Genomic DNA, 23,739 nt, shown 5'->3' with positions numbered 1-23,739 from the left:
AATTGCGATTGAATCGTCTTTTTCTGTTCATTTTATGCCACTATTATAGTATAGGCCTAATAATAGTAATACACATGCTCAAATAATTGTGATCAGGAGAATATGAAATCTTGGATGGCAATGCCAGTTGGTCGGTCATGCCACCACTTTGGTCCAGACTGAAATATCTCAATAACTACTGGGCAGATTGCCAAGAACCTTTGTACAGATGTTCCTGTTCCCCAGAGGATGGATTGTAAGAAGTTTGGTGATTCTCTCATCAGGTCAAAGTTTATTTGGTTTGTGACCAAATACCTGCTGAACAAATGACCTTCCCATCAGTTTCAGCTGATTAGCAGACGTTAGCGAGCTAACGTTGACGGTGCCTTTATTAGGGCTGGACGATATAGCTGAAAAATCTATCATGACAAAAGGTTTCATTTCAGTCGATTATTGATCATTTTTAATGACCTATTTTTAAAAGGTGCAATGTGTAAGAATTTAAGAGTTTAAAACATTAAAAAACAGAAAAACACAACCACACACCTTGTGAATTCAAGTTTTTCTCTTTTACCGAACTAAGACCAGTTTAATTGCCTCGTTAACTTTATCTTAAAACACACTTGGTTCAAACTCGACAGAAACCAATTAAAACTCGCCATAGAAACAAATACACTTCCTCTTCCAAAAACTTTTTTGTTTTGTGCATCATGTCCAGTACATGCAAGCATCATTTCCTGTTCCTGTGAAAATGACCATAAATAACATAGAAATATGGTTTGGTATAATGAATATCTTTAGGATTATAACTTAAAAAGTCAGTAATCTCCAGTAAACTCTCAAATCTAGTCTCATTAATTAACCGCTGTGCTCTCACTGTGTTTATGTGTCAGCATGTTCTTGTTATGATAGGCGTCTGCCTGTTAATTAGTAACAGCTCATTGTGAACGTGCAGGATTATATAATGCTGCAGTGTTTATGCCAAACATAAACCTCGGCTGGCGTCAGTGTGTGTGTGTGTGTGTGTGTGTGATTGGGTTTGCAGGCAGCGGTGCATGTGACTCCCTGTGGATCGAATGCCCCTGTCTGTTCAGATCTGTGTTTCCTGTCTGTGTGTTGCTCGAGGCGCTGTGTGAGCTGTGATGGGTGGATGCTCTGACCAGCGCTGGAATGGAGCTACAGACAGAGTACGTCCTTCAGATAAGACTTATCGCTGCTGGATCTGCACATGACGGTTGAAGTTGTGGCCACAAAGTCCAACAGTGTGTCTGACAGAAACGTCTTGTTGTTCTTACTGCCACTGAAAACTAACAATCACAGCATTTTAGAGAAACAAGCTAAAATACAGTTTAATGAAGTCTGACTCTTCAGCACTTACAGTAACAGTAAGTGTTTTATCCACAAAATCTGTCACTGACAATATTTAAGGCAAGAAATGTGAAACTTTTGTACACAAGATTTGGAAGTGTTTCTATTTGGGACTATGACGTTGCACTTTGTGGATTCATTACATCTCAAATCACGTTTTATTTAGCTCTTATTAAACAAGTTTTGTCTTGTCAGTCTGATCGTGATAGACTGAATGAATTCAACTGAATGTCATTGAGATCCATAAACTCTTTCTCCCTTTTTAAATGATTTCATTTCTATTAAGCCTCACTTTCCTCTTTGTATGTCAGGACGTAATTAGAGTCTTTGTCGTTAAAGGTTAGAGACTGGCCTGTGGGGACATCACTCTTATTTTAAATAGCTTTTTAAATGTCTGCTCTCTCAGGGTGATTAACTTTCTTTCCGTCTCTCCATTGGAGCCACTGATGACTTGTATATGCACACAAATATTCATATTAATCAGTTTTGCAGACGTGTTACCAGGGACAGAACTGGTGTTTTTAGAGTAAACCAACCAGAGGAACAGCACAGCGTTAGATTCAAAACGCTACAACGACAGTACATAACACATTTTATATTTGTCTGTTTATTTGCACAACTACTTCAGGTCATCACCACAACGTGTCTTGATGTTAAATTTTGAAGGCTCCTTACTTACTAAAGTAAGTAAATCAGTTAGTGTCTAACTTACGTCAAGTAGAGCCAGGTGACATATACTTAAAATTGTATAAGCGTGGTGGCCAGAGGGTAGGACAAGGCTACTTTGCAGGGTCCAAAAACCAGATAGAAGTGTGGACATGAAATGAACCAGGGCCCCGTATCCTAAAAACATCTCATGACTAAGCAGACGCGCATCTGATTCATTATTCATTTAAAAAAAAAACAATTAAATTTCCATTTTATTTCAACAACATTGATAAACATTCAGGCATAGATTGGTAAATTAGTTCATTTAGACGCTGCTGCAGCTGCATCATGATCCTTATGCAAGATGCTTCTTCATGTGATTTTCTTACTAAACCAATTTGTACTGCCCGCAGCGTTGCTGATGTAAGTCTTAGGATTACTATTAATGCCATGAAGCAAAGATACATGACATTGATGAAAGCTTATAGCCTGCAATTTAAAAAGTCCTGGTGCTTTCATTGGACCCCCTGGCTGTCAGAAACAATGAGGCTCAGCCAAAGAGCTTGGAGCTTATTAGTGTAACTACCAAAACAAGAAAGAAAGAAATAGCTTCTCAGTGAGAACCTTGTAAATTGAATTTCAAACTTGTGACGTCCAAATAAACAGCTGGAGGAGGAAAGAGAGGAGTTTTAAAATAACATTAGCTGCTGTGAAGCCGGTAGCCTGAGTCTGAGGGACTGCTGCAGGGGAGAGGGGAGAGAAAATGCAATCAAACCCGCACAGAAACTAAAGGAAAGACATTTTGTAATAATGTAGTGTAGCAGAATACAATGCTATTCTCTGTTCTTTCTCTTTCTCTCCCGGTTTAACTTCAGGATTTTAGGCGTATTTTACACCCTATATTGGAATTTGAGGGTCGCCCTCGGGCGATTCCTGGCTCTTCCTTGGACTCGCTGCTGCTCAAAAAGCTTGTGAAATGTTCAGAATAATGGTGAAGTCGGGTTTGACTTGTGGCAGTCACGGCAAGGAAACACCTAGTGTTCGGAAGAAGAACAAAACAAGTTCGGTCCAATCAGCAGATACAACCGTAAATTATTTTCATGGTCCTCAAGTAAAACCAGTTGAAATCAAATATCTAAATCCATACACCCAAAACCTGAAAGGACTCATAACTGCTCATAATTCAATACATTTAATATGTTTTTTAGGCCTCACATCTCCCCAGAGGTTCAGTTCAAGAGTGCTCTTAACAGCTGCTGCTTTCACTTTTTAGGATCTCTTCCCCTCAGCACTCAATTTCTGTAAGTGCAAACAAGTGAAGCTACTTAAGAGGTCTGACACATGGCTCTACTGATCTGATTTCCTGTGTTTTCCTGGTCTGTATGTCAAGAGGATTTCTACACCTGGGGCCATATGCATAAAACTCTCTGTACATTCACAACTTCAACAAAAACACAAGTATACATACTGTCCACACTTCAGATTTATAAAGCTGCGTGTTCGCATGGTTCTGTTTTATAAATCTTACTCACTGCAAAACTGGCGGGTTGCGCACTAGCCTGATGTGGTCATGTCTCTAATCATCAGTTTGCACAACAGAAGAAGAAACATTTTCACTTCATTTTCATTTAGTCAACCAACAGTTCCCATAATTTGGGGAGTATATGTTGTCATGGAGTCAGTGAGTTACTCTGTGGGCTACAACTTGAGCCTGTTTTTTTTTTGTGTGACTATATTTGTTTGCATTTTGGCAAATTGGCACCATTAAAAGAATGCCGAATTGGCTGTTAGCAGTTCCTGTTTGCAGTGAACCCGTAGATGTACAGACAATTAGCACTGGATTTCTTTGATACTGAAGAAAACTTAAAAACCTGATGATCCTCAGGAAAGTTCTGCAGTTATAAGGACCATATTTTTTGTGGTTTCAAAGTGGATTTATGGACGTTTAGTAGCGACATCAGAGATAATGATATCCTCGGACAGTCAAGTCAGATCTAATAATGTGTATCATGTTCTGCGTGTTCAGATTTGATTGAGTTGTGACTCGGAGAAGGAGTGCAGTGAGCTGTGGGTCAATCCACTGCTACAGCTCCAACTGTTGACCGTTTTGAAACAACAATAACCAGCTTAACACCTGCATGCCCCTGTCCCTTTCACCTTTGCCTCACCTCCCTCCCACTGCAGCTCCCCTTCAACCCTCCCTCACACTTTGAAAGCCTCTACACAAGTAATTTGTGGACCTTTGATTGGCATTTTACAGATCAATGTGTAGACACGCCATTTAATACTTTTCATAATGACTTTAATTATCTGGAAAATGATTAAGTAATCCACCGAGTGTCCTCACGGTGTCCTTTCCCCCGTGGGTCAAATAAAATGGTTAGTTAATAATTAATTGTGATATTTTTAAGGAAAGTTCAGCTCACAGATTAATTTGTGTGGACATCCTGTTCAGTCTTCGATGTGTGAGCCGGCGTGTGCGCAGTGTGTCGGACCGCAGCATCGCTTCACGTTAAGCATCAGGATGCGGTCGTATAGATTTACCTGTCAGCCTCTGGATCATCAGAAACCTTTCCAGCGGGGCCTCGCTTCTCTCAAACGGCAGGGGACGCACACAGGAATTGATCAGCTGCTGTGTACGGGTAGGGAGCCAGTCGTCACGGCAACAGGTAACGCACGTGTTGTGATTGACCGTGAGGGTCAGGCAGGAGGGATGCTCTATCAGATGAACCTTTGAGAAATGAGTCTGTCTGTGTCGTGCTGCTGTTTGTGATGGCATTTCGGTTCCTGTTACCGACGTCTTCTTATTGTGCTCAACAGGTTTGTGTCTCATTTGTCAGCTGGGCTTTCATGTTTTCCAGCTACAGCTCGTTCCTTTTAGCCTGCTAGTAGTGGTTTCTTGACGCTGCTGAAGTACAGAACAGCTGGCTGATTCAGTAGATATTGTCCCGGCCCTAAGTACAAGGGGTCTTCATTTTTAAAAATAATACTTTTGGGGAAAATCCTTAGAATGGTATTTATTATCATTATGTTATTCTTTCATATTCAATGTTGCATTTTTTTCCTGGAAAGGACCATATAATTTGGTTGTTGTTGTTATAATAATAGACAGTTTTCAGTTGCACAGCAGCTATGCAACTATGCAATAGTGTGACATTTGTCCACAGTGAAGCATACATTTCAAGGGAGAATAAAGTTCACAATAAGACATTTATTAAATTAAAGAATATTTAGTTTGGGTTTAAATGGAAGTGGTTCTTTCCAGGATAATTTTAAAATATTGTGCCATTGCAGAGGTACATTTTCTTCACCAGTTTACACAGATTTTATAAAGCTGAAATTATACACTTGGCTTCTCATCTTAACTCACCAAATCAGGATTATTTGGATTTAGATCTATGCATTTAGCCAGACTGGCCGTTTCAGAAGGCTTCTGCCTTTTGTTCACTTTCAGACTCCGAGACAAGCGTTCGAAATGATTCATGTAACAATCACGTTTCTTTGGAGCGCTGTGGGAGGCTCATGCAGCTCACCCAAGATATACGTTGTTTTGCGAGAGTCCTTGTTTACCAAAATCTCGGAGGGGCAAAGTTAGCACGACTCGTCGAGCCACAATCGCCACATTGATGGGAAAGATGCTGGGTTGAAATTTACTGGAATTTCCCTTTTTAAATTAAAACCATTTTAAGACCTTAAATTTAGATTTCCGAAGCTTTAATTCCTGTTGATAATCACGTTAACAACTTAGTTTCCAAAATTGACAATAGTATTTTGGAAACTATTTTGGGACGGCGATAAATCGAGTTTAGCACAGCAAAGACCGGCCCGTTGACGCAGAACCCCTTCCTGTCCCCCTCATAGTCATGTCAAGGCCGTATACCACATCTCAGTTAATTCATCATACCTTATTTAATCCAGCATCACCCCGTCCAACCCACAGCTGTATGACTGTGAAAGCTTTCCAGATCACTTTTTAGATTCATAAACACTAACTGGATCAAGTTATGACGCATGATGGTTCATTAAATCAAAATTCTTCACATTCAGGATGACAATACCTCTTTGACGTTCATTTGATACGCAGAGTGTCCTTGTGCAGAACTCTCTAACAAATTTTATTTAGCATTTAGTTCTGCTTCATGCAATAATTCCTTTCTCTAAATATCTTCAAGGATAGATAGTACGCTCAAGCAGCAGCTGTAACTAACAGTGCAGTCTAACATTGATCCAGATAAACTCTGATTACATGTATTCAGTTCCACAGGTTTATTTACTTGCGAGTGGTTGGATGAAAAGTGCCAGTTTTAGGTTTAAAAGGATGTGAGATATGACCATTAGGTGATACAGATGGAGTTATGCAGAATATTAATGCAGGTAGTGAAGCCAAACCTGTCGTAGAGTATGGATATTAACTATTGAGTGAACTCCAGGTACATGTTTTACTTTTTAGAAAGACAGATGGACAAAACCCTCAGTGAGTGTTGGTTTACAGGAAGTAGTGGTAGCCTGTATTTAATTAAAATAATACATATCATATAGCTAAACCTGTCAACGTCAAAATGTTATGAGGTAGCTGGTTACATATTCAAGGAGGCTGCACTGCTGAGAGTTCAGTTGTGTGTACACTTTGCCAAAGAAACATCAGTTTGTCACGGTCGGCGCTTGGTTGGAAGCTGGAGATTTCAACTGGGGAAATTCTGACCTCCGACTTGCAGCAAGACGCTCGGCAGGAAGTGATGTCAGGACTTCAGCTCTCAATTGGGTGGATTTTCTAATAAGAGTCCTAATAACTTTGGGGATCTAGCGCCATCAACACGATCAAATTCCTATCACCCTACTTTGAGACTTATGCTAACATAAACGGTAGCATGCTAAATATTACATGCTAAATGGTAGTACACGTCAATGAAGAATGTTATCTATGTATATTAGCATGCTAATGTTAGCGTTAAGCTGTCAAAGACTGATGAAAGTTGAGTAAAATGGTCACCACTCATGTTCTAGAGTGTAATGAGCATTGCAGCCTCACGGGGATGCTAGCACGGCTACAAACTCTAAATAAAGCGAAGTATAAAATAAAAAGGGAGTGATTTCGGAAACGTCCTCTGTCTTTTTCAACAACTCTGGTGTGGCTCTAGTGAGTCCACCACTGAAATATCTCAAACTGAAATATCTCAAACACTATTGGATGGATTGCCAGTAAATATAGTTCAGACATTCATGATCCCCTCAGGATGACCTCTAATATCTTTGGTGATCCTCTGACTTTTCCTCTAGCGCCATCATCAGGTCAACATTTAAATTGGTCCAATACTTTATGACCATATACCTGTAAAACTAATAGCATTTCCATCAGCCTCAGCTGTACTTTGTGTTTGCTGCTAATTAGCAAATTCTAGTATGCTAACACGCTAACCGAAGACATGAAGATGGTAAACATTATAGCTGCTTAGCATCAGCATGTTAGCATTTAGCTCAAAGCACCGCTGTACAGCCTCACAGAGATGCTAGAAGGGCTGCAAACTTAGTCTTGTTTTTCAAACAAACAAGGTAGAGTTTTAAGTATAGTGTGATTTATTACAGCTGTTTTCCTCAGACTTTTCCAACTATGAACTTCAGACTTGTAACAGGCTGTAACTCATATTTCTGATGAAGTAAGCAAGGTTGTGTCTTGGAACATGTCTCAGAAAAGCAGTATCACTTTCTATCACTATTCAAGGTCCTACAGTACTACAGTACTGTATGTACTCCTGTGTGTGCACGGTGAGTTTCAGTACTCAGCCAAAGATCTTCTGGTTGCCAAAGTCCTCAGTCTATAAAACTACACTATTATACATACTTTTCCTTCAGTCTTTAGTTGTTTGTGTGTGCTGTTAAACTCTGTATTACATCATGTTCTGTGATTTATCATTGATAATATTACAGCTCGAGGACTTTGAGATGCGCGTGTGATTAAAAAGTTGCTTAGATGACTAACCTGAAATAAATCAGCTTTCTAAGAACGCACACAGTCACCTTCGTTTTGAAAGCCATCAGGCGTTGGAGTAGTTTTTTTACCACGTGACTGTGGATTTACAGGCCAATAAAACAGCAGCCGATAAATGCAGTCAATTAGTAATCACAAGCGTAAACAGTTATAATCCAGCTGGATGTTATCACAGTTACATCTCAGGTAATTAGTTTTAACAGCACACTAAACTCAGCTTTTATGTAATCGTTACGGCTGCAGTAAAAGTATAAATCCAGTTATTTGAAAATATCTTTAAATCTGAGCACAAACCAGCTCCATCAAATGGCTTCTTTGTGTTTCTGGAGCCTGAATGAACAGAAGTGGACATTCCTCAGTTCATGTTGTCCCTCTGGGGGTGATTCAGGCCATACAGAGTCACAAAAACTAAAGACCAGACATTCAGAGAGGCTTTCTCTTGGTCCAAGGAGACAAACACACAAAGCTCATACAGTACAAGGCTTTCCCCTCCGGTTAGATCATTTTGTGAGACAGGAAGTTGTGAATTAGCTGATAACCCGGAGGTGAAGTGTGGAAGTCTGAAGGGGATCTGCTTCATTCACAAACAAATCATCCCCCTGAGTTTCCTAAATGAAACATGTGACTGTTTTTAATGAGCTCGCAGCTTTTATTATTTCCTATTGCTGCAGGTCTCAGGTCTGTGCATCAATATGTCGAATAGCAGAGTGGCTCCAAGATGACGCTCAGCTGCTGCTGCCAGTGTTGCTGTTCAGGTCTACAACATTTTGGATAGTCTAGTTATTCTTTGGTCTTTTTTGGACTGGGTCCTTTTTTCCAAACGAGGTCTGTTTCAGTTCAGGTCCAACATTGTTGACCCCAGAGACACAAAATGTAATAATAAACATTTATTTAGGTTGTTGGCAGGTTTCTTTTATTTATTTATACACAAAATATGCAAATGGAAGCACTTTGTAAAATCAGTTTTGATAGGAGCCCCTGAAACAAAATGATTGATTACCTTTCTGATGTCTGATGATTGAGATATAAGTGTCGCTGATGGTTTATAGATACATGTTATGAATCGATGATGAATTAACAGAATGAATGAAGGCTGATCTGGTTTTGTTGTTGGACTTGGTGCTGCTTCTTTGCCGCCTTCTCTGCACGCCCATCTATTTAACTGCAGAAGTGGAAATGAGGCTCGCGCACCCAGTTTTACAGTGATTGACATTTATACAACAGAACCACGTGTGAGTTTTAGCTGAGTTTTACACATCTGGTTCCTGGACTTTGAGAAATATGGAGTGATAATGAGGTTGTTTCATTTCTAAGAAGAGCTGCAACTGAGAAGGAAAACAAAATGAGCTTATTGTAGCAACGAGTGACTTGTTAAATCCTTAAATAGCATGCATGGGTCATGATTTTGGTTGCTATAAAATCTGAACTCAAGTCTCAAATTAAACAAAAATAGGTGCCTGGCTTCTGTAGGACAGAGGTGTCGGTTTGGAGTGAAGGGGGAAGCAGACGTGCTTTGGTCAATCCTGTTTTAGACTTTTATCTTTCGTGCTGTGTTCAGTTTGGAGGACAGGTAACTATTTTATTTTATTTTTTTGCTCTTTTCATAGCGGTCATCTTGTGTCACTGTATCCTGTGGCCTGCGCTGAGTCGGGTGAGCTGAGGCTTACAGATAAAACCCAACAAGGCCTCGTTTTTAATCCTCCTCCCTTGCGAGATCAAGGCCGGGATTATTCGCTGTGATTGTTGTCTTAGTGCTCGAGGATCGGCTGCTGCTGCTGCTTGCATGTCAGTTCTGTCGTTCTTCCCCTCATAAGAGCAGACATTAAAACCCCTAAGCTCCCACGTGACTTCATTACTGCTCACAGTTCACAGAATCTCGATGTTGGTCGTTACACAAGGATGATATTGTATAGTTTTCTCTCAAGGTCTGGTGTTCCTGACCTTGGTTGACACTGCCGCAGCTGAATGATAGCAGCAGCGGACGGTCCTCTAATCCTTTACTCGCGTAAAAGCAGCAATAACACAATGCAAACATACTCAGTTACAAGTAAAGTTTCAAAGTAAAAGTACCATTAGAAAGTCCTGCCCCAGGAGCAGCTGGCAAACCAAATTTAGACTCTTCAAGTCCAAACTCAGGGTAAGTTCCTGGGTTCCTGGGATAGTTACTGTGGTTACTATTTAGAGGTGTTTTAGCCGACGCATGGCAGGTAGTTTTGTGGCACGTGAGCTGTACCTGATAGTGCCGTCAGAAAGCCCCTCCCTGCCCTGAAGCAGAGAATTTTTGGGATGCAGGAAGTAAAATGAGACTCTGGTTCCCCCAAATGAAGCTAAAAGCTCTAAGTGGAAAAGGTCTAACTGTAGGTATTGTGATTAAATTGTTTCATGGCAGGTAGTTTTTTGGAAGGTGAGCGCAAAAGTTAAATTTGGGACACACAGATCATCACGTTTTGGTTTTAGACCAATATATTTTAGTTACCATCTAATTTATGTTTCCTCCAGTCGTTGTACACTGCTTTAGGTTCGGACTTTTTGCTTGCTTGTCGTTGATCTCAGACTAAAAACTTTTGTTTTGGCCACCAAAGACCTCATCAACATGGATGTGACAGAAAAGCTTGTAAGCTGACAGTATTTGGGGGGGGAAACTCGTCATGTTGTTGTTGTTGTTCATATTGTACAATTGCTGAGAGTCAGTGTGTATTAATGGTGTTTACATGTGAGGTCTGACCTCATACGCCACACATGCTCTCTGACGGAGCGGTTCACTGGACTAAGCTGATTAGAGTAATGAGCTTTGAGCAGAACTTTAAAAGCCAAAGATCTCTGGATGTCGGTGTCATGGTATACTTTCTTTATAGTTGATATAAATGTACAAGAAATTAAGAAACTCGTTTAACAATGGTCTATACAGGAAGTCATAAACAACATCAGATCCCGAATGAATAAAATGTTATTTATTATACTAACCTGCTCAGCTTCTACACATTCACCAATAACTGTAGTTTAAATTAGATGTTTGTCATGTGGTTGGGTATTAAAATGCTGTGTAACTGTGATCATCATGACAGCATTTATTCTTTAACTTTCATATTCATTAAATGCTGAAATAAAGTAATTCAAAAATCAATCAATAGCCAAAATATCCTCACAATTACACTCAGACAGGAAGGAGAAGCAGAAACACGTTTCCTACATTGATTCGTCGGGCTTTATCAGTCAGGGCTTGACGTCAGTCTGTACAAATGTTTGTTTTTCGTTATGTGTGAAATACAAGAAGTAAATACTGGTAAGGTTCTTTAGTATCTGGAATATTTGTAATTCAGCTTCTGGCAGATTTGGGATCGTTTTAACAAGTTTAACATGCGGAACCCTTTTCACATTTTATTTAAATTAGTTTCTCACTTGGGGATGACGCAACGTGTACTTTTTATTTCTTTATTTATTTGGAGGTTCTGGTACTTGAATTGAGTACTTTTACTTCTTTTAGAGGGAAATGTACTTTTACTCCACTGCATTTATCTGGTGGCTGGAGTTACTTAGCAGATTAAGAATTAGAACATTAAAGAATTAAACATGAATAATAACGTATCAGCAGTATATTTGTTTTCTTTCTTGACATCCTGCATGAAAATCTCGCTTTTACTTACTCTGGAGTACATTTGCCTCAAATATTAATAGCTTTTGAATTCCATTATCTTTGATTGTAAAATCTATGCCAGTATTTTCCCATGCCTCTTTTGAGAAATCTGCCAAAGTCAACCATTATGAATACGGCCATGAAAAAGGCCATTTCCATTTTATTTGATCAGAAACGAGCTAAAATCAGGACATACTTCGAATTCAAATGCAGAAGTCAAGATTGCCGTTTCATTTCCAGTTTGAGGTTGCACATTTTGTAAGCGTTAGGGATACACTGAAACGTCTTCGTCAACCGAGCTCGTTCTGTGTTTCATCCGTTTTGATTCGATCAGGAAAATAAAATTTAATAATGCACTATTGTCAGTTTTTTACAGGAATCAAGATGAAAAACAACTGTTTGTTTTCCTGTTTTTATCTTAAAGTGGATAATCTAATAAACACAAAAACTAAACCAAAAAATAAGTATTAAATTTGTTTGTTGTATGACGCAATTAAAACTGATTGAAAATGACATTTAGTCTGATTTAATGATTTCATTTCATTGACTCCTGTACTAATGGACCATTTTTCCATTGTGGTTTTACTACTTTTGAGATTTTTATGGCGTCCCACCGTAAACTTAAATGACTCTTTCTGTTATCTACTTTGTTTCGAAGAAAACGGATGGTATAATCTTTTAGGAAAGCATGCACTCTTTCGGAGAAATTTGTTAAAGTGGCATCGCTGACTGATTTTTATGATGTCGTCACATGCTCGCTGCCGCTCAGTGTTTGGACTCGAAGAGCCGCAGGGCGATCATCCTGCTGCCCTTTTAAAATATAAATGTCCAGTTGTCTCTGGGTCACATGTTCCTGCTGGTGGACTTTCCCCCAGTGAGTAAAGCAGTGTTGTGGGGGGTTTTCTCGGTCCTGAGCTCGTGTGTTTACGTGGTTTGTTTGTGTTGACAGAAGGCGGCAGGATGCTGTGGCTGCTGCTCTGTCTGCTGCCTCCGGTGGTCTGCAGCAGAACCGTCACCCAGGACGTCGCTTATAAAGAAAGACACAGCCACGGTAAGTCAGAGGACGATTCTAGTTAAACCAGACATTATGGGCAAATTCTGTATTTTTCAGTGCCAGAAAATAATGCAGAAAATAACAAAATCCAAATAAATAAAAAATAGCTAATCAAATTATAGCCTCCACTCTTTTTAGGAGACTCGTGTAGAGGTTTTTGAAGAAATCTCTTCCAGCCTTGTTCACCTTCACAGTTCAGTCTTAGAAGTGTGTTGAATCAAGCAGCCAGTTAATTAGCAACTTCATCGTAGCTTTACATGTGACTCGGTCTTCTGTGTGTTTGACGTCTTCATCTTGGTGTGAACTGAATTCGGCTCTTAATCGAGGCGTCATTGCATGTGTTAATTATGTTCACATGATGCCTTGAATCAAAACCCAAATCACCAACTCCAGATGTTGCTACTGAATCGGCACTGATCCTCCTCCATGCTTCGCTGAACCTAGACGAGGTTCTCGGAGCTCAAAGTTAAGACTCATCGGTCCATAATTGAATTGCAGTCCCATTTTCTCTGTGTCTTCATTAATCTGTCCGGTTTTGGTAACACAATTTCCTTTTTGACTTTCACCATCCTTATCCAAGTGGATTATCTTGTATTTAATCTCACCAGGATTTCTTATTCATTTTAGATGACAAAGACATTTGCAAGGCAGCCAATAATGTTCATGGGTTGAAAAGATGGAAGACAGGAAGCTGTAAAAGTGGTCACAAAAATGAGTGGACAAAAATACTTGTTTTTCATGCAAGTATTTCCTTTTTGTGCTACTTTATACTTACTACTTCACTACATTTCAGAGAGTAATATTGGACTTCTTACTCCACTACATTTATCTGAGTTACTTTGTAGGTTAACATTTATGCAAACACTTTAAAAATCTTGATCTTACCAAGTAATTTGTGTCTAATTATGAAGTCCTGAAAGTCTTATTTTATTTTAACTTTTAATTGAAAAAATCTGCCATTGCAGTGCGATAATTTCAACATGTTTTTAAAAGAAGTCCGCCAGTTTTTATTAATTTTCTGGAATAAGGCGACATTTTTCTTCCCTTATTCTGTCGTCTTGTAAGATTCTCACACTCATTTCTAAAAAGGTGTTTTCTGTGGGAAGCAGGTTGAAATAAAGAAAAAGACTTTCAGGACTCATGTTGCCTACAGCTTTTATACAACACACACTTCCTCTGGACGCACACACAGGAATGCTAGAGGTGCATCAACTGTGAACGGAGTAGCAACGTAAACTCAAACAGACAAACTACTAACTAACTCTATCATGCATGCTGCACCTACTTCACTCCCATAAACTGGTGAGACTCTACTCGGCAGCACCCCTAGTGGCTGGGCCCCCAAACAACCTGCCATATGATCTTCAGAACAACTCAATAACCAATTCATATTATTTTTGCAGTAAAAAACACAATTTGATCATCATATAAAAGTAAAATCATCTCCACTTTGATCAGCTAACATTAAAATGCTGTTTACATGTTAATGCATAGGTGATAAATATTCAATAATATGTCGAAACACTCATTATAGTACTTTGTGTTATACTCCAGTTAGCTACGTTTTGCTGACAATACTTATGTACTTGACTTTAGTTACACTTTAAATGCAGGACTTTTGTTATAATGAAGTATTTTCACACCTTTTTTTTAATGCTACTGTTAAGTAAAGGATCTGAATACTTGAGTGAGTGAGTGAGAGCCAAATTCATTCGTCAGTTAGAAACGTAACTCAGGCAGCATCACGTTTCCTTCAAAACATTTGCTAATTCAACTTGTTTATATATGAACGTAATATTTAGATGAGAAATAAGAGCATCCATGTCCTCTGCAGGCTTCCATAGTTTAGCCGGATATATTCGTCACATCTGATGGTTATATCTGCGTAAAACCTTTTATAAGCTGTTGACTTCATTACATTTTCATTTTGAACAAGATAATTGAGTCTTTAAATAACCAAAAAGTAACACTGACTTCTCTGAAAGACTGACTGAGGCGAGTTGCTGGTGGTTACATTACATCGGTTTGGTGACTTTGGTGACGTTACATTCATGCTGGTTCAGTACAAAACCTTCTGTGACCATTTAAAAATAAATAAAAGCTGTGAACAGGAGCGCCGTCTGACAGGATCGGGCGCAGACGGCAGCCAGCTGTGTCGGCCATTTTTATTTCCACTCAGCTGGACGTGTCGGCAGCTCATCGATAGCTCAGCGGGGGGGCATCGATGCGCTGACAGCATGGCTGCTTTTATTTCAGTGAGTCACTGACGACTTTTATTACCTTGTGAATTTCTGCTCATTTCTACAACCACTTCAGACATGTATCAGCCCTGTTTGGGGCTTTTTAAGCCGATTTTTAAGGGAAGTTTGGAACACAATCTCAGCACCCAGCAGGCTCGTCTTCTTCTTCTTCTGCTGAATCCAAACAGAGGCTTTGTCTTCACCATCATAATTACTAGCAAGAACACTGGAGTGATCAATTAACATGCAGTTGCAATTAATTTGCAGAATCCACTTTGTGAATTGCACAAGAAAGCATAGCGGGGGCCATGGTCACTACGTGAGTTATTACCCCAGAATGTGCCGTTTCTATAGCAACTACCACCATGATTAATTTATCAGAGTAAATTGCACTTCCTATGTGTTTTTTTTAGTAAGTTGATGGTAAGATTTGCTGAAGTAAATGTCAGGAATTTGACACACGGCCTGGAGGAGCCACATCAAACCACCAAACCCCATCATGAGAACTGCTCATTTTATCATGTGTAGTGTGTCATAGTGGAAGACAACCACTTCTGTGTGTCGGATGCCTCGTGTGGATGGACGGAAAGACGAGCATGTCAGAATTGATGTTGACGAGAGAGAGAGAGAGAGAGAGAGAGGAAAGTATGGAGACCTAAACTGTGTAATATTGTTTTATTAAATAAGATATTATGAGATAAATAATCATAGAAATAAATACAAACGCACAATTGTGAAATAATCTAATACATTCTGCTCATTCAGACCGAAGCAACAGCCAATCACAATGCGTTGGATTATTTACCCGTTTCAAGGTTATGTTATCTTGTCTGTTTTTATTGATATGATATTATTCATATTGAACCCTCCCTGCTCACGATAATGTAGGCACGTCTGAACTCTGTGATCGGTGGAGTTTGACATGTCTCTAACTTTAGTTGTTGCTGCTGTAAATGTCAAACAGCATCAGCAGAGCATTTAATCTGGAAGACGAACCCAAACACTGAGCGCTGTGTGACAGAAAATACAGATTTCTTCACTGTCAGCACACACTTCAGCGACATTTTGCCGTCACGCTTAATGTTTAATCTGGATCTTACTGAGATTTGTCTGGTTTTGTTCCACAAGTTTATTCATGCTGTTGACAACGAAAACAATTTTGACAGATGTCACAACGAAGGAGCTGATTTGTTTGATACCCTCAGCAGCCTGTGTGTGTTTGTGACCGGACTTGGTGATTGCTTGGCATATTATTTCATATCCAGATGTGTTTCTGTCCGTCTGTCTGTGTTGACATCAAGCGCCTGTCACAGCCATTAGCTGGTTTCCTAAACGCTCGTCCTCCCAACTCCACAAACTACAAATTTAACCCATCCCAGAGTTTGTTAATGTCAATGAATGGCAGCCTCGGAAAAAAAAAACAGTCTTCTAATAAACAGCAGCGGCATCACATGACTTATATTTACCTTTTGTATAACTTTATATTTCTCAGTGAGTTTCATCTCGTGTGAGAAATGGAGAAAAGAAGTATCCCATAATTCATTTTTTAACTATCTAACAGCATAATAAATGTCCTTATTAGGTACTTATTTTGTCAGAAAATGTTTCAGAATCAAACGTTTTAAGGGAAAACTGGATTCTGACTATACAGCATTGAAAGAATACAGATTTATTTTAAAGCACACAGGAAATAAAATCTGCAGTAGCCATTTTATTCGCAACCATTTCCAGATGTGAAGCTTTCAAGATAATGTCGGCCCCACTTTTCCTTTGCTGATAACCAACCTAAAAACCACACAGAACAATCCAAAGGAAAGGGTCGTTTTGCGTCTCTGGTTGTTTCGATGGAGTTTAAATACAGACGACTAAAATATTCACTTTGATGGATTATCTGTCTGATTATCTGTTTGAGGTTGATTGTCATGAAATGAAAGCTAATAGAGCGCTGCCTGCATTGAAGATAATTAGTCTTAAAATGATTGTTTGCTTTAGAAAAATGTCGGTAGTGATGAAAATTACACATACCTAAAGGGATAAAACATGCAAAAACAGTGGTATGGCCCTTTTTGATATCATTCAATATGTTACATTAATCTTAAATGATTAAGATTAATAAATTAATTACTCTCCCTCCTGTTACAGTGGCGCCTTGATGCAGCTAAACCCAGACTTAATTCCCTGTTAAAATTAAACTTGATGTTTCAGATGCTGTATAGCACTTGCAGAAAATCCATTACGCTCTGGCTAATCTGATTTTGCTGCAGGTATGAATTCGTCCAGCTTTATTCGTGCCTGGCGTGCGTTCTTTCTTTGTGAGAAGTGGAGGTTGTTCAGAAAGTTCCTGCGGTGTGGCTCATTGAGCTTCTTAAAGCAACAACACAGCAAGCTTTTGTTTCCCTGCTGCCCTCAGACTGCAGCTCCATGCATTCTCTGATGGATTACTGCTCGCCGCCCACTGCTACAATCTGTGAATGGCACATGATGTCTCACTGCTTTAATGTAGTCTCATGGTTTTTTGGTTTTTTTTCCCTTTACATAATAGCCAGGACATGAAGTCTTCGTGGCATCTGTGTAAAATTAGGGAAAAAACTCACAAAAACAACACACACCTGATATATACACCTTTTTTTACAGAGAAGAGGAAGTTTTGTAACTGAGAAAAATCAGTTTGACAATATAAGTACAACTCAAGGGCCACTTACTAGCTTGTTACGGCGCGTTCAACCATATCACACAGTCATGAAACTGGCTCCAAAGTCCAAAGTGTTCAGGAAAAAATTTTATGTTTTGACATTTATAGTTCGATGACAACTGAGCAAACTTCATGATATGCGTGATATGGTTGAAAGCTCCGTAACAGGCTACAAGAAGTAAGTGGATCTTGAGTGGAAATTGTTTTGTAAAATTCTCAAATGTTGTTTCTCTCTTTTTCTATTATAACTGTCCATTTGGATTCACAAAAAATATATTTAAAAATGTAGATACAAAACATTCCTGCGCTGGTGCACCGGTAATGATGCGTTTTACGCCAACCAGCATTGGTTTGGTTTTGATTTGGTCTGCCAGAGCAGAAGCGGGGAGCAACCCAGAGCCGTGTAGAGAGCTCCGCGGTCCGCCATTGCTGTTTAAAAATAATTAATTAATTAAATTTTTTTTAAAAAGCTCCATTTCGTTGTATTGTATGCAGTCATGACATCATTCAGGGGACTGAATGCTAACATGCTCACAATGACAATGCTAACATGCTGATGTTTAGCAGGTATAATTCTTACCATCTTAGGTTATAGCGTGTTAGCATGCTAACATTTGCAAATAAGCAATAAAAACTTAACCTGTAACCCTAAATTTTAATATTTGTTGAAACATTTCACTCAAAACCACAAATGTCGACCTGCTGGTGGCGCTAGAGGAAAAGTCATAGGCTCACCAAACACATTAGGATTCATCCTCTGGGGAACATGAATCCATCCAATAGTTGTTGAGATATTTCAGTTTGGACCAAATGCTGGACCGACCGACTGATGGCATGGACTGACGGACTAAAGAGAAATCATCGTATATGTAGGTGTTCAGCCATTGATGCTTTTAATCAGACATGAAAATGTATTAACAGATTTTGAATTCTTCTCTACGCGCGCCACCAGTTACAAAGTTTTGGTCCGTCAGGTCCGATTGTGGGGGGAAATCTACTTTTTTTGCTTTATGGCACAAAACATTAATCATGAAAATGCTTCAATAAAATAACCTTCCACAAAATGTCTCCGTTCCGTCCAGAAATATTCAGAGATCAGTCTCACTTCCACTTCTCTGCCTCTATTGATGTGTTTGTGTGCGTAAGCAGGACTGTTCTGACTTCCTGCTGTTTTCAGACGCCGATCAATTTTCCACTGCTGGTCTAAAGCTCAGTCACGGGACCGACAGTCTATCTACGGATGAGATAACTGACTGTGTGTGTGTGTGTGTGTGTGTGTGTGTGTTTGAGGCAGAAACACTTGGGAAATGGATTTTGTGGAAGCGAGTGAGAGGAGAGAAGACAGTTGGATAATTGATTTTTTTTACCTCTCCATTAGCCTCCATCTGTCTTTGCCCTCTCATTAGTGGTTCTTTTTCTGGAGGAGGATTTGATTTTCTTTCCAACAAATCCCAAATGTCCAAATGTGACCAAAAGCGCTGCTCCAGAAGGGTTCATCACAAAGCAAGTTTACTTCCTGTTCTAGAAGATGTGTGTGCAGAGAGTCAGATGGGAGGACAGCTCATAAGGACCTGCTGTTGTCTCTGTGAGCAGAAGCATTAACGAGGATCGTCCTCACGTAGATTAATATTGAAACGCATTAAGGTGCATTTTGAAGTATGTGTTGAGACTGCCGAGGCTTTAAATCGTTTGAAATGGGAAACGAAACTTTGTGAGAGAACCTGGCAGCCATGATTTGGATGTGAAGACCGATCAGACCAAGTTAGTCTGGATCAGTTAGTGTTGATACTCGGGTGATTAAAATCTGCTGCCTCGTGTTTCTCATTAAGATTATTTCATCAAGATTCTTTCACAATAACAGCACATCATGTGGCAGGAGCCCGCAAGAATTACTAATTCATGCTCTCGATTCAGTATCATATTTGACCTCTTCCGTCTTGCAAATGTGTATTTACTCAGCCAGACATTTGAAGGAAAGGACGCGCTCCAGAAGAGTATCATGAAAGGTTTTGCGGCGAAACAGTCGGTTATCCTGAGGGATCTTAAAGATAACACAACGTGAAGTATGTCCACGTATCTCAAGATCAAAATGAAACTGTATTAAATCCAAGCGCCCCGTAGTACACGCAAGACAAGACGGTTGGCATGAAGTTATGATAAATCCAGAGCACCTCCCGGGCGCCGTACAGGAGATGAGTGATTGACCCACTTCATCGTGTTTTAGGTCACCTGAAGTCCACTTCGCTGTCAGGTTCACTGTCCTCCAGCTCTCTGCACACGTTACAGTCCACGTTGCCTTCGTCCCTCCATCCTCTGTCTCATCGACGTTTTGCATTTAAGGAGCAGATTGCAGGCTTCTTGGATTGTTGCAGTAAACGACTCTGAATGTAGTCTACGTGCTCTTTTCAATCTGAGTATGTTGGTGTTTCATTTTTTATTCAGTAAATCGTCTTGTTACCGCTACGATTCATCGTGTGTGTCGTATGACTAGGTGCTATAGGCAGGTATGTGGACCCAAAAGCAGATGACGAGGAAGCGGAAGTAGCTGGATGATTACCGTGTTTATTGTTGGGTGGAATGCAGGCAAGAACAGGCAGAGGTGAGCAGACAGGCAATGAGCAGACAAAATCCAAAATCCAAACAAGACAGGAGAACAAAGAATCCAAGATAACACAGCCACGGGCTTGGCAAGGAACAACACCATGTGTACAACAATGATCCAACACAGAACAAAGAAAAGACCCAGACTAAATACCCAAGGGGAGGTGATATAACAAGACACAGGTGCCAACAATCAAGGGAGGACCAACAATCAAAACTGGAGGGAAAAATACAGACAGGAAGTAAAAACACAAGACACACAAGGGAAAGAGAATACTACAAAATAAACCAGGAAGTGACAACACCAAAACTACAACAGTGTGAGCCAGCATGCTGTACTTGGCAATTATTTCAGAACCTCTCAAGGGTGGAGCCAGAGGAAACCTGAATTATAATGAGCGCCTGCTGTACACCTGACTAAAAGCTTTTAGAATAACAGGGCTGTTGTAACACACTGAAGAAAGACAAAAGGATGCCGTTTGTTTTGTGTATGGTTAAAGTAGTGCTGGCAGCAGCAGAGTGTGTGTCAGCATCCCAGAAAACGTGAGTGATGAACAAAAAGGGTTTAAAAGCAAACGGGAGTCTCTCACCTGTGTGTCTGAACCTGCACCTGCGTGAAAACACCTTACTGTTCAATGCTGCTGCCCGTGGCGACGGGCTCACACTGACCCGACTTTGTGTTTTTTGCTTTTTTTGTTTTTCCACAGAGGAGGTTGCCGTGACGACGAGGCCTCACATCTATTACTGCCGCTCGCCCAACATGGAGGACTTCACCTGCTGGTGGCATCCGCTCGACAACCTGACGGACGGAGAGCAGGTCACATACGTCCTGAGCTACTCCAAAGAGTGTGTACATCACACACACACACACACACACACACACACAGACACTTGACACAGAGGTTGTTGTTCAGAACCTTATTTGAGTATTTACTCTATTATTTACATGTCAAAGGGAAATAGTGTATTTTTTCACCACTCCACATTTCTTTGACTGTTACTTCATTGACATGCTAAATGATACTGAAACTTATGTAATATATATATGCATATATTAAATACCTAAAACTATACAGTAGGACTAGCACAGTTTGTAGTACTCTAGCACCACCTTGATAGCTAAACCATTTAAAAGCTTACAGGTGAATAAATCAATAGTTTATAACACTGAATGAGGACTTTAAGTACAAATAAGTATATTTTACTGTCAATACTTTATCTTAAGCGACATTTTGAATACTTTTACATAAGTAATATAGTATTTTTACATAGTGGTATTGCTAAATTAAACGTATGACCTGTCATGGCGGCACTCCAGAAATACAAAATCTCAAGACTGTGGCTGTAGTTTATCATTTCAGTTTCTGATACTGAATATGCATTCATGTAGTGCTGCAACTAACGACTATCTACTTTACTGATTAGTCTGCACTTTATTTACTCAATGAATCTTTTGGTCTATAAAACATCAGATAACGTCCTAGAACACAAGGTGACGTCATCTAATGTCTATTATATTCAGTGTACTAGAAATGAAGACTAAGAGAGACTTCAAATCCTCACATCACAGTTTTTTTATTTTTGCTTTAAAAATGACTCAATTAATTGATTATCAGAACAGGTGCAACTTGATTTTCTTTCAGTCGACTAATCAACATTCCTCACTCACTCATGCTGCACTGCAGTTTCTCATTATAAAGCCTCTGTTAGGCCTTTAAAAGTCATTAAATTGCCTTAAATTTCAGTATCTGAGAATATTTAGATATTGATTTGTTCGGATAGAAAGATATCTAATGTTTGACACGTTGAAACAGGAAAGGGACAAATTCAAACTACTGGAAACACAGTATTGTGTAAAATATCACTGTGTGCCGAAGCTGTAAGATTTGATCTGAGGAGCTGAAACCAGGAAAAAGAGCCTCGGATCTAAAGTCCACTCAGGTTTCTGGGTCGTGCGAATTTTGCCATTTAAATCCAGTTTGATTTGTCGCGCTCCACTGAAGCTTTTAAACAGGTCAATATTTCAGAGCAGCTCCGAAATCCTGAACGCAGCCTCACGTGGCCTCAGACCGATGCCAGCCTGCACACATGGGATCCACAGCAAAGAAACTCTCAGTAATCAGGACAAATTGGATTGTGCCTCTGACCCAATGTGGCATCACTCACAGCTCCGTCGACTGTTGTCCCGTTCCCCTGCAGGAGTTTGTTCGCAACCACAAATGTAAATCTGGGATAAAACGTTACATGACAAAAACAACCGCGCATGCATGTGAGCGTTGTTTCTGCGAAATTGCAAGATTACATTCAACAGATTAGATTTAAAAAAATAATAAAGAAATGTAGTATTTGCCACAGTAGACCATAATAAGAGTATTGAGATTAAATGTACAATAAATGTAACTGCATACAAACACAGTTAAATGACTAAATGGAACGAGAACATTTAAATATCAGAATATCAATATCAACAGAACCTGCTGGGTAAAAGCTGTGGGCCGCCATGTACCCCCATTCCTCTGGCTCTCTGTTTAAATGTGCAAAGTTTTTCTATTGAGGAGCACTACCTGGTCCCAGATTGGCTGTTTGGTAATTTGATTAAACTTATTAACCTTATTGAAGACTTAACTGAAATTCTAAAACTATATTTTGATACACAAACAACCCTTTAAGACAGGTCCTCAAGGTTAAGTAATAAAAGCAGGACCTGTCTCGCGGCCCGTCCTCTCACTTAATATGTCTTTCCACGGGGCAGTTGCCCATTCTGAGGTAGAGCTTCAAAATGAGCTAAAATAACTAAAGTACAACTGGAGCTCAAAACGCAATGCAGTCAGAAGCATTGCAGTAAGAAAGTGCAAACAGGGCTTAAAACAGTAAACGCAGCAAACAGCAGAACAACAAATTCAAGCTACTGAAAGTATTTTTACAGCACAATATGTAAACAGGTTTGATTTAAAAAGAACAAGGCAATACAACAGCTGCAGTTGTAAATTATAAAGAGAAGAAAAGTTGTTTTCAGGCTAGGTTTCAACCCATTCTGTGTCATACTGTGCGTAACACTAATGAGCATGTGCAGTGGGCGTAACACTAATGAGCATGTGCAGTGGGCGTAACACTAATGAGCATGTGCAGTGGGCCGCACAACGTGGAAGTAAACCTGGAAGCTAGAAAACTTTTTTGTGTTGTGCGCTCGGCAGCAAATGGGCGCCATCTTTGAGTCCGGTATCGGGTTCTTATAATACACCCATGGCTGCTACTCACCAGGAAGTGGGTAGCGGTACTTCAAAATAAAAACATTGCTCCAGAAATTCATTAAATTTCAAAGAAAAGTTGTTTTTGACCAAGTTGACCCACATGCTTGCAACCCGCCCAGTTTGGAACAAGTCAAGTCAGTTTCGTTAGGCCAATATCACAAACTGCCTCAGGGGCTTCACGATCGGTGCAGCATACGACGCCATTGCTTGGATAAGGAAAAGCGACCCCCAAAAACCTTTTCCAACTGTCTGATGCACACCTGGGAGACAAGTAAATGAGTGAATC

The 23,739-nt window shown here is 39.8% G+C and overlaps 1 protein-coding gene across 2 annotated transcripts in view; it reads left to right on the top strand.

The window, feature by feature from the left end:
• LOC122871817 (prolactin receptor-like) overlaps positions 1-23,739 on the top strand; it is a 41,905-nt gene that overhangs the window by 5,108 nt on the left and 13,058 nt on the right. Inside the window, exons 2-3 of one of the 2 annotated variants that reach the window (XM_044187224.1) lie at positions 12,565-12,666; positions 20,910-21,048. In XM_044187224.1, coding sequence (XP_044043159.1) covers positions 12,576-12,666; positions 20,910-21,048 — 230 coding nt within the window. In that variant the 5' untranslated portion in view covers positions 12,565-12,575. The remainder of the gene's footprint in view (positions 1-12,564; positions 12,667-20,909; positions 21,049-23,739) is intronic. The other variant, XM_044187225.1, reaches the window with a different exon arrangement.

Source organism: Siniperca chuatsi, linkage group LG24 (genome assembly GCF_020085105.1).
Source record: "Siniperca chuatsi isolate FFG_IHB_CAS linkage group LG24, ASM2008510v1, whole genome shotgun sequence".
Taxonomy (NCBI): domain Eukaryota; kingdom Metazoa; phylum Chordata; class Actinopteri; order Centrarchiformes; family Sinipercidae; genus Siniperca; species Siniperca chuatsi.
The sequence above is the reverse complement of the archived record's forward strand: the minus strand, read 5'-3'. Positions and strand labels throughout refer to the sequence as shown.